The sequence below is a fragment of the Tyto alba genome, unplaced genomic scaffold, assembly GCF_018691265.1.
Source record: "Tyto alba isolate M040663 unplaced genomic scaffold, T.alba_DEE_v4.0 Super-Scaffold_48, whole genome shotgun sequence".
Classification (NCBI taxonomy): domain Eukaryota; kingdom Metazoa; phylum Chordata; class Aves; order Strigiformes; family Tytonidae; genus Tyto; species Tyto alba.
The window spans coordinates 28131652-28143387 of NW_024881324.1; the positions used below are offsets into that span (position 1 = coordinate 28131652).

An 11736-nucleotide genomic window follows, 5' to 3' on the forward strand; every position below is an offset into this window, starting at 1 on the left:
ACATCTTCACTGGTTTCAGACTTCTGGTGCATGTGGGAGCAAGAAATAGTAAACACTATCCTCTGTTGCAGATTTACGTCAAAGCTGAAGGAAGGAGACAACAGAGGATAAAAACATACTTTTGAGCATTGATTCCATCAATGGCCTGGATCATCCTCTCGTTTAGCTCCTCCTCAAACCTTCTTTTCTGTGATTTTGTTCTGAAACGAAAAATGTGGGAAGTTACTTTGCAAAACCATTACACTGTTAATTAACTTTATACAATGGGGTGATAGCTGGCATAAAGTTGTGAGGATAGTATCAATTTTTTTTAACATTTATGCTGCAATACCAGTTATAGGCTTCAGGCACACTGAGCCTCATAATAAGCTCTTAACAAAAACAGCATAAGCTACAGATTCACACACACACACAAAATCTAGAATTTAGCTATTAGTGAGTGCTTAAAACACAAACACAAGAACTTTTAGTGAAAAAAACAAACCAAGAGAGTTCAACAAATTCTGGTTGAAGGAAAGTCTTCCACAGTGTTATGAATTCATGGAAAAGAATGGGAATATGCTCAAATTCATAAAACATTCCTGCTTCTTGTCGTTATTTTAAAAAAACATTGTCAGAATTGTGTGATGAAAACTAATGTGCTGGTGCACTGAGGCATAATAAATATGCTCCATCAGAAGTCTGCTAACTTTTCTTTTCTTGGAAATAGTTTATTTTTAATAAGAAAAGTGAGCACCAAGTCCGAAATTAGTTTCAAACATATGTCATGTTTCTCTATTTATAACTTATAGCACAACTGCAATGAAAAAAATGATCTTTTCTTTTCACTGGACTCAGCATGAACCCAACAGAGGACCATCAGAATGGGTTTGTCTTTGCTAACATACGTTACTGCAAACATCATCAGTCCTCCTTTCAGCAGTTGCGCTCTCCTTAAAAATGGAATATTGCAAATATGGCTAGATTATTCCTCTACCTCTTGAAAACTTAAATCTAACGTTAACTTAATAACAAATTTTTGTAAGAAGTCAACAGTCAGATCTGAAATTTGACTCTTCGATTACCAAAATTTCTTAACCTACAAATTGGACTCTGTCAAAGGTAACATGTATTTTCTTCAGTATCAAGTTTTCAGGTTACTTGCCTGAAACTGACCACCCGTCACAGATTCAAATTTGTAAAGAAATTATTTTAGTGTACTTAAAATAACTTTAAACAATCCAATTGACTTCATGACTATTCAATGCTATAGGTAAGAAAGTGTTTACAACCTATTTTTCACATAAAAAACAATCTGCCTAGGAGAAATAACTGGACAGATGAGGAGACACTACCTAATCACACTTAATCCTCTTGGCAGATCCCTAACAGCATAAGACTATCATGATCATGTAACTAGGTCAGAACTAAGACTGTCACAAACAGAAGCCTACAATCAGGCTACAAACCTCACATTTCCATCTTCTAATAAAATACTGATTTTCAACGTGCTTATTTTAATTTCAGCTCTCTCCCATGGAAATGACTAACTAGATTAACTAGAATCCTAGTTATATGCCTCACTATGGACATTAGACTACAGTAATGGTTTCTAGAAACACCTTCCATCATACTGTATCAGGACACGTGGTAGTATTGGTACCTTTGGGATCTCTTTTGGAGTAGAATTTAGAAACACAAAAACAAGAACTTCTCAGAATCTTAAGGAGTTGCATTATTTGCAAATACTGCAGTCCAATGATCTTTCTTTTTACCGTAAAGCTGATAGAAATCTTTTTGACATACTGCCCAAGAATAAATGCTCAGTTTTAAAATCAGACATTTTTTTTATTAATATCATGCATATTCAGTCAAAACCTGTTAATCTTCTGGAACTGAGCAGTATTTCAGGTAATTGTATAGTTCTCCAGTAACTTGTGATTTGTTGAGGAGACGTTTACCCAGCAGAGAGATGGGCAAGGAACAGACAGAATGATTCATCTGCATAACCAAAGGCACCAAAACCCCACGAATTTTCAAAGGGTTCTTTCAAACACTTTTATGGAATTTGTGATGTTACTTATAATTTTGCAAGAAATACATTATCTGAAGTGTTATCAGGTCATTAAAATAAAAATGAACCATTCCAGGTTCCTGACAGTGCTAAGCTACTTTTTTAAACAGATGTCATTCAACCCCGTTTCCACTTCTCACCACCTTGCCCCAGTCACTGAAGTACCAAGCAGGACAACGGAAACTTAAAGCTACCGTGATTTTGCAAACGTTTTGTGTAGCAGGAGCACGACAGTAAGACCATAAAATACCTTCTGAATGTTTATTACTGCAAACATACTACAGACTTTGAAATAATAAAACAGAATGTAGCTACAAAGCAATTAACAAAATATATGTCTCTTTTAGTACATGTTATTAGCTGCTGTAACACAAATTACTAACAGCCCTTTCCATCTTCCCTCTTCTTGCCCCTCTGTGACTACTCTCAATTTTCCTGCATATAATTTTCTCCCCACTGATAAGAGTAATTGGGTTGTTAGGAAAAACAAACAGTAGCCCATCAACATGCTTATACTAATTCAGAATAATGATATTTGTAAGCAGGAAATGTATTCACAATTCATAAGTAACACGTCTGCCAAACCTGTTTCCATAGCCTTTTTCTACGTAAGAGGTATCAGGTGAAAAAAAATAGTCTGGGTGAGAAATGCCCCTCAATATTTGAAAGCATGCCTTATGTATATATATGAATATATATGTATTTATATGGACTTTATATGAATATGTGATTATTAAAAATCAATTTACCTCTCTCTGCAACGCTGAAAATGATATTGCCCCATGGGAACATCCTAAAAAACAGAAGAGAATACCTATGAACTACAATAGACTTTGACAACATTAAGTTGCTGTAAAAAGTGTCAAAACCAGGATCAATTAAGGAGAAAAGTTTCCAGTACAAATACTTTTAGCATTAGATTAAAATTGCCTAATAGAAAAATCCAGCCAAGAGTGAAGATGGAGTGACTTGGAGACAAACCAATCTATCATCATAAACACTAAATAACTATTACAACAGCCTGAACCAAAGAATGTTTTGCTTTACTAGAAAGTCACTACTTCAAAGTCACCACTGTTTTAATGTAGCCCAAACTCCTGCCAGTTTCAGCAAAAAACAAAGTTAAATGTTTTTGAGAAAAACAGACCTGAGTGGCCGAATACAAGCAATGGTCATTATTTGTCATTGATAAGCAACAGCAGCCATCACAGCCACATTTATTTTGTGATTAATAGTGCTGGCTGTGTACTTTCTGTAATGAACACATCGCAGCGCACGTTCTGATGCACTGTATTTATTGCACGAGATGGGTTAGGTGGCTCAATCCTATGTCCTCATATGTAACAAGAGCAAAACTGAATACCAGTGCTGAAGGCTATTAGAATTTACCATGTTTGCACTTTTTAGAAGTAGAAGATAATGCAACGTACAAGCTGTGGACTGACAGAGTCTTACTGACAGCAGTAAAATAGCGTTAGCAAAAGTAAAATGAAATCTTTTCTGTTCAAGAGCTGTAACATTGCACTACAGTACTGTGAAACTCAGGCCATCAACCATGGCTGGGGAGCGGTTCGTGCACCTTCAAAAGTAGATGTTACAGTATAGATCTGGCTCCCAGAGAACTCTTCTGATCAGTCCACCCCCGGTACCACAGGGATATTCTGACTTCACAGCCCTTGCTCCAGGTTTGGCCGCGCTCCAAATGGAGAACGTTGCTAAATAGCCAATAAATCTCAGGGAACGTCTCTATCACGGGTATTCCTTCCCAAAGGCTTTGAACTCTGGCTTTACGTTCAGAACGTCTTTCCACGAGGTGAGCAGCACCTCCTCTACCTGCTGTGACTGGGGCTCAAGCTCAGAGGGTCAAATTGCGTATTTTAGTAAGTACGACTCCTTATAATTCAGAGATGCACTTATAGCAAGACACGGCTCCTGACAGTCTCATCCAAAACTCACACGCCAGTGGAAAAGCACCCAGCAATTTCACTGGGTTTATGCCCTGTACAAACGCGTGCATCTTCTTCTATCAAAAATAACCAGGTATTTAGCAGTGAGCACCCTTTTCCTTTAAATTATTGCTAAATTGTATGAAACGACATAAGTAGGCCCCTACTGTTGTGCTAATCTTGCCATTTTCGGTGGTCATGCTGTCCCTGTGATGCAAGTGTGCAAATGGCTTGGCTGCTCCCCAAGATTCCAGGTACCGGGTCATGCGGACAGAAGCTCTCATTTTGGCTCCATCGAGAGTATGCCGAGGTCTAATGTGGTGCTGAGGGCTTCGCTTCTCTCCCTGGGTGACAGAGAACAAAAGGTGGTTTCAGCCTTGGTGTTCATTACCTTTTGAAGCAGTTACGCATCATCTGGTACCACACAGACGCATGCTTAGGAACGTAAAAATGGGGAGATGCTAAGAACCTGCAATTCTTAATGATATTGCTGGGAAATATCAGAGACTTATTTCTGAAGAGCGGGAAAGATTTGCAGTGCAAACACTGTGTATTTGTAGGCATCAGTAATAGCTCTGATCAATACCTTATGGTAGTGAATTATTCAACAAAGAGATAGTGGTCCTGCTCAAAAATAACTACGACTGGCCACAAAATAAAAGTACTACTAACCTTAGGATTGATTACAAAGTAAGTCTTAACATTATGCTCTTTCAGATATGGGTCCCTCACATCTCCATCCCCATCTTCCACTTTGTAAGCTCCATTCAAATGTGCCAAGGTGACTGAGGTGATGTGAACACGGCTGAAATTATATTTTAAAAGAACGACAGAATCACAAATACCGATCAAAGCATAATTTGAACCCGATCAACCTTTCTACTAGCTTTTGGATATACTTTTTATACACTGCTCACTTCATTTACAACCCCTCTAATCTCTTTTTTTAGACCTTCTAATGGCCATAAATCTAAAGGTTTCCATCCACAAAAAAAGTACTCCTTAAATCACAGGAAACACCGAGTGCCTGGGTGTTTTTGTTTGTTTTTTTTTTTTTTTTTTTTTTTTTTTTCCTAAAGACAGCACTAAGAATTAGTTCAGGCTTCTCCATGAAGGCTGACGGCTGAAGACATGGTACCTAGGCATTTCTCCAAACATCCACGTGTGCAAAGGTTAACAGAGAAGCCTCTTACCCTGGGACTCCCCCAGCTTCCATGTGATTTGCCAGAGTAACATCATGGGACCACACATCATACTGCCACTTCTGCAGCCCAATAACGCCACAAAGCACATTCCCAGAGTGTACTCCTACACGCATATTAATATCAACTCCAGTCGCATCTCGCACTTTCCTGTAGCCGAGAAGAAAACCTCTGTTAAGATACATCATAGTGCCTTTGTTTTCTTTTAATTTGCCCACCCAATTAGAGGTAAACAACAGCGATAACATTTATTTCTTTTTAGCATTGCCTCCATTCTTTTTATGCTAGGATTATTTCTATATATTACCTTTCATATTACTTATATTTGCAACTATTTATAGTAAATATTAATTCTCAAGTCCCTGTCTAAGTCCCTTCATTTATACACATCTGAAATTATTTGGGAGGGCTGAAATAACTAGTGGAAATGTTTGGTCTCATGGTATAACCTAGGGACTATTTTTGTTCTCCAGGCAGCTTTTGGAGATCTGGAACTACAGTTATGCACCCTTCTATCTGAAGACCCTAGTATCTGCACTGGAGACCTTCTCATAGCTGCTATATCTGAGAGGAAGGTTGAAAACCACAGCGCCTCAGGATGCTCTACAGGCTGGTGGCTTGTACACTTTGGGGGAATATGGGCTCAGTGCCATTCAGGCTGTGGAGAACATAGGCTCAACAGCCTTTCACGTGCTTGGTGAATGCTCTACCTACCAGATTGTTATATAAAGAACAAGAAGCCACCCTCGCTGTCCAGACAACATCTAAACCTTTGGCCTTTCCAGTGACTTTAGACGGAGTTGAAGTATCTGTTCACCCAACCCAAATCTCAGAAGATCCCTACACGTAAGATAAGCACTAACTAATCTTTCTGAAGAAGCTCTTCTGAATCACAGGTGCGTGACTAAAGTCAACCAGCCAGAGCATTTTCAGACATATGTCATACGGGCACCTAACTACCCATGGAAAGAGCTATAAAATTAATTCAGATGTCGACAGGCTTAAACAGTTCTAAGAAATGGGAAGACTGTAACTTAATTGGATTTATGTGTTTAACCCCAACTCATGTGAACCAAAACCTAACCAGTAATAAGGAACATGTACACACACTTATCTTGGTGATATTCACGGCGTTGATGGAAGGAACAACTATAGACTAATAAACGGCTCTTGTATATGAGCCAGATTCATAGTTCTAGCAACATCTTCAGTCTCCATGATGAGAATCATCAGCTCTGTATCTTCTGAATTACAGAATTAACTAGCCTGTTTCTTTTCTTTTTTTTTTTTTTTTTTTTTTTTAAAGGGAACATGGAAATGAACATGCTTGATTTGATATGGTAAAGCCTACATTTAAGCAGTAGTTCTCAAGTGCTCTTTTTCTGGGAAATGAAAATAACAGGAGCATAACTTGAAGTTTTTTGTTAAACTGTGTTTTAAAGTTGTTGAAAAGGAGAAGTTTTTTAATTTCATCAGTCTATCAAGTGTTTATGGGTATCTCTTTTTACTTCACCATTTCACACTGCTCCTGTGTAGCTGACACACTTGAAAATTAACTGCTTGTAAATGATCTTTGTAAGCTGTCAGCAAATGACAAATACCACTTTGCTCTGCACAAGGAATATGAGAGAGGCTTAGCACTTTCGGGAAAAAAAAAAACCCTGTGGTTTGCAAAACTGGGGAAAGGAGAAGAGGAACATTTATCCTCTAGGAGTGCTTGTTGAAAGGCTGCCCTGACATATTTTGAAGAGCAAGCCATAAAGTCTGCTTTATAATAAGCTCTCAGGAGTTAAGCAGGGGAGCAAGTAGCATATGTTCCAGGACTGAATCATCTCTTCTGTATCACAAATTAAAGAAACCACAGAAGATTTTACATTAGAAGTGTTACTCAGGACCAAATTAGGGTTTACTACTTCTCTCCTATGATCCCCGAACAATTGCTATGACAATCCAGGCACTGAATCCATCTCAGAATGTAGTATATCACATCTTCATATGACACTTGCCTTACCTACACAAGTATATCTGAAACTTCCCACTATTATTTAATTTTCTGCTTCCACAGTCTCTCTGGCTTCCCTCAGCACACCACAGTCTGTGTGCCCATCCTGGCTAGGTGGTTAAAATACTCATTGAGACTATTGTTCCTATTGCAGCCTGAAATTTGGGTTTGTGAGGATTCTATGTTTTTCACAGGCATTGTTAGCTTGCAGGTAGTTGTAGAAACTTTACCCCACACCAGTAAGAGTTCAGGTCATTAGGAAACCATCTATTCTGTTTACCTGAGCTTTGTCTTATGCACTTTCACACACTCAGCAAGCCCTGATCATTTAGTTGCTTGCAAATTGCCAGCTTTAAAAGCATAGTTCCCTTTGGGACCAGACCTGGAGGAATGAAATCATACCTTAAAATTTTTTTTATTTTTATTTTGCATCTACTTTTCAAATTGGTACAACCATCTCCTTCAACAGTTCCTTTCACTTTTGTCTGAAATGGAACTCATTTCATGCTACCAAATCAAGACAGCCTTTGAGAATGGGTGGCTAGGAAACACGTAAATTAGGAAGTCACCAGACAAGGGGGTGGAGTTTGGACTGGAGGAAAACAGCACATGTATTCATACACAAACATATTTTGCCTTAACAGGTAAGCTCTAGCCTTAAAGCATCCAGCTAAGGTGGCCAGCTCGCAACATCACAGGCAACCCTGGCATCAATGGCTTGATGAGGTAAGCATCCCACTGCTGGGCTAGCAGGCTGCAGACTATAAGAAGCATTGGATTTGTTCCAACATAGGGCAGAGAAGCAAAGCAATTAATCAATGGGACTACTAACATGTTTAAATGGAAACAATCTGCAGCGCAGTGATCTGAAATGCTCAAAATGGAGGTACACATCATTAAGAAACGAGATTGAATAAAGCTTCGTACTGCAGATCACCTGGAAATTTGGTGGAATTTATCCTTTTTGCTTCAAATAGAACTGGAACTGATACCAGGTGGTAAAATCTATACAAAACTGTTCTGAACAGCAAATTGCTTGCTTCCAGTAACTTACATACTGAGGGGTCAGTCTGCACCTCTGACTGAATATAACAAAACCTCGTATCTGACTAAAAAGATATTACAGACTGAGTCAAACATATATTGAGTGACACACTTCCAACAGCAATAGTATTATTACTTCTAGTTCTACAGGCAACGGAAGTATTTCAGGTGATGCTTCCATACAAAGATTCAGCAATCACACAACAATATATGGAGCTGATTAATAATCAGGAATTTTTATTCACCTGCAGGCTGCAAGACCTGATATAATACTTTGAATGCATTTGGAAACAGCGAGTACAGATTCCTCACTTCTTACAGAGATATAAACAGACAGTGATAATCAGGCATCTGGCTACAGGCGTGTTGTGGATTCTGAGTACAGCAATGAAGTCAGATCAGAATGTGCTATACCACTAAAAAATAATTTTCTAGTCTATGAGGTTGCTTTTACCAAGGAGGACCTTATCATCCAGCATTAACAATGAACATACTCGATAGCAGCTTGAGCAGAAAGTTTCTTCAAGGAAAAGTGGAAAGTTCTGAAGTGTGAGGAACTGACAGATTGTGCTCTGAGCTCAAGTGAAGCATCGCACTGTGATGTGTAAAATTATACTTTCAGTTCTCTGTGAAGGGCAATTTATGGCTTGAGCTTAGCATTATTTTTCCACCAGCCTGTAACCTTCTATACTTTTTTCTCTTAAGTAAAAAAGCAACAGGTTGACCAGAAACTCTATGCAAATGCTTTTAACTCACATTTATCACACAGTGCACAGATCTTTTGAAAGGTAAACCAGAAAGCTCTCCTTTTCACTGAAAGGTTGGGGAAAAAAACCCAACATTTTTAGGCCAACCAAGGTGGGGAGTCAGAACTTAGGGACAGGCACCCTAACCTACCGGTCTACTGAAGGGATGTTAGCTTTAGTTCCTAATACACTAGAGAAGCAATTGGTTTCATTATAATGGTGTTCTAGTATATCTAAATGGAAAAGAGAAAGCATTCAGTGAAAACAACTGAGAAAACAACCAAATCTGTGGATTTTAATGCTTGACAAGAAGTACTCCAAGTAACATTTTAAAAAAAGACTTCTTTGGACACAGCGTAAGGTGAAACCATAACTGGATGAAGAAAAAAACATTTTAGAAAATGCAGCAGCCCGATTCCTGTACTGAGGTTAGTTTCACAAAAGATCCCTAAAGCAAGAAGATCAAAATCCTAGTTTCCACAAATACTACAAATTTTCTGTGTGTACCTTAAAAGGAAAAGAACTAAATTTGTTTAATCAACCTACCCATACAGTAATTACCCTGGACGAAATCACAAGACCAGGCAACTGCAAGTCGAAACCTGCTTGTGGCTACTTCGGCATGATGTGCACACATCCAAACTAGGTTTAAGTACCCTCATACTGAAACGTGTCAGCTTTGGTGGCAGAACTCATTCAGGGCAGGTAGATTAAAAAAGAGTTGTTTCTACTCTGCACTGAGAGTTCAGATAGCAGTCAGGCGAAGAGATGAGGGGGAGCAACGTTGCCCTTTTGCAAGACTTCCTTGAAGTCCCTCCATCTTCAGAACTGCTACAGCCGCCTGTAATCCGTTCCCAATCTACTCTGGGGTCAGTACTGATCATTACTGATCCCAATCAGCAATAAGCTAGAGGATTCCTCAAGTATGGTTGTACCTGTATCCTCAGATGCCTTCTGAGTGTTAAATCATCAGATACAACCATATTTCTTTTCCCTCTTTCACAATCAGATCAAGCCTCCCGTTATTACTTGAGTTACTTGAAATAAGTTACAACTGCTATTTCAAAAGCAATCACATTAGGATTCTCAAATACCTTGTTCTGTTCTCTGTTTCAAAGACAGAACAAGCACAGTGATTATGGGAAAGAAATAAGGGACAAATACAGTAACCGACAAATCCAAAATACTGCTGATAAGCACAGAATTCTCAACAGTCCCTTAATGTGTTAACTGATAAAACTTTTTAGAAGGTACTCACATAAAAAAGTAATTACAGAAAAGTTGAAACTAAACCTAAACTTGGGGTCTAGTAAGACAGGCATACTTAATTGCTTATTTAACAACATGGGAACTCAGCCTTTCAGCCCAGGAACCTGTAAGCCATCAGAAATGTCTCTGGTAGACATGCTCAGTATCACTCCACAGGCTCAGGGCTTGAGGCATCTTAACTGTGGAGTGGCAATTGCTCCTGCCCACCACTGAAATCCAAATTCAGCAGGAGCCAGGAGCTCTGGCCTCTCACACTCATCTGACTAACAGGTGAGTGGGAGCATCATGGCTCTGCTGAAAGCAAAGCCTCCAAGTCCTAAGTCATGTCTGTTGGGATATTTACCATCCTGTAATCACAGAATAGTTGACGTCAGAAGGGACATCTGGAGATTGTCTAGTCCAACTCCTGCTCAAAACAGTCCCACCCAGAGCAGACTGCTCAGGGCCATACCGGTTGGATTTTGAGTATCTCCAGGGATGGAGACTCCACAGCTTCTCTGGGCAACCCGTGCCAGTGCTTAGTCACAGGCACGATGAAAAAAGTGTTTCCTGATGTTCAGAAGGAGCCTCCTGTGTTTCAGTTGGCCTCCGTTGCCCCATGTCCTGCCACTGGGCACCACCACAGAGCGTGGCTCCATTTCTGCACTCTCCCCTCAGGTACTTCAATGTACTGAGGGTGTTGTGCCCCCTCAGCTTTCTCTTCTACCAGGTTGAACAGTCCCAGCTAACTCGGCCTTTCCTCATATGAGGAATGCTCGAGGCCCTTAACCATCGTTATGGTGTGGTGACAAGGTAGCCCGGCACAACCCAACATCTTAAAACATTTCTTTGCTGAGGCTGAGCGCAAGATTACCGTGCTGCACCTTGTAGCGAAACACACCAACTGCTGCAGGTCTGTGTTTCAACCAGTACAACAGCTACAATTAGAAAAGAGACAGAATTTTTATTGTTGAATATTTAACAAAGAGTTCAGCACTTACTTAATGGCTTCACACATGTCCAGTCCCATTTTCACACAATTCTTGGCATGATTCTGAAGAGATATAGGCAGTCCAGAAACACAGTAATAGCAGTCACCTAGGATTTTAATCCTCATACATTCATTTTCCTGGAGGAAAAAGCAAGATAAGATGGTCACTTTCAACTTGAATTACCATAAATGAAGGGTTACTGTTACGAAGACTGACTTAAATGATGTTAGTAAAATCATTCTACTTCGGCTTGCTTCAGAGAAATCCTTCAGAGAAGGATTTGGCTTGCCAAAAAAGAAGTGCTGTCAGAGTTTTGTATGGATGATTCCTCCACCTGTTACGGTCCTTAATGGGCAAAACCATGAAGTAAGTTCTCTGCAAAACACGTACCTGCAGTGTTGTTCACACCTGAGATTAAAGAACTGAGCTAAAGTATCATGTGCTCAATCTAAATAAAGTCTTTCTGTTTCGAATACAAAATCAAAAGAACTAGTCTTCCACAT

The 11736-nt window shown here is 39.4% G+C and overlaps 1 protein-coding gene across 5 annotated transcripts in view; it reads right to left on the reverse strand.

Moving 5' to 3' along the window:
- Window positions 1-11736, reverse strand: part of ADCY2 (adenylate cyclase 2) — a 232168-nt gene that overhangs the window by 68268 nt on the left and 152164 nt on the right. For all 5 annotated transcript variants that reach the window (XM_042806780.1, XM_042806781.1, XM_042806783.1 and 2 more), the window contains 6 exons: window positions 11243-11370; window positions 5193-5351; window positions 4672-4804; window positions 4167-4343; window positions 2803-2846; window positions 120-200 (listed from right to left, as the gene is read on the reverse strand). In XM_042806780.1, coding sequence (XP_042662714.1) covers window positions 120-200; window positions 2803-2846; window positions 4167-4343; window positions 4672-4804; window positions 5193-5351; window positions 11243-11370 — 722 coding nt within the window. The remainder of the gene's footprint in view (window positions 1-119; window positions 201-2802; window positions 2847-4166; window positions 4344-4671; window positions 4805-5192; window positions 5352-11242; window positions 11371-11736) is intronic.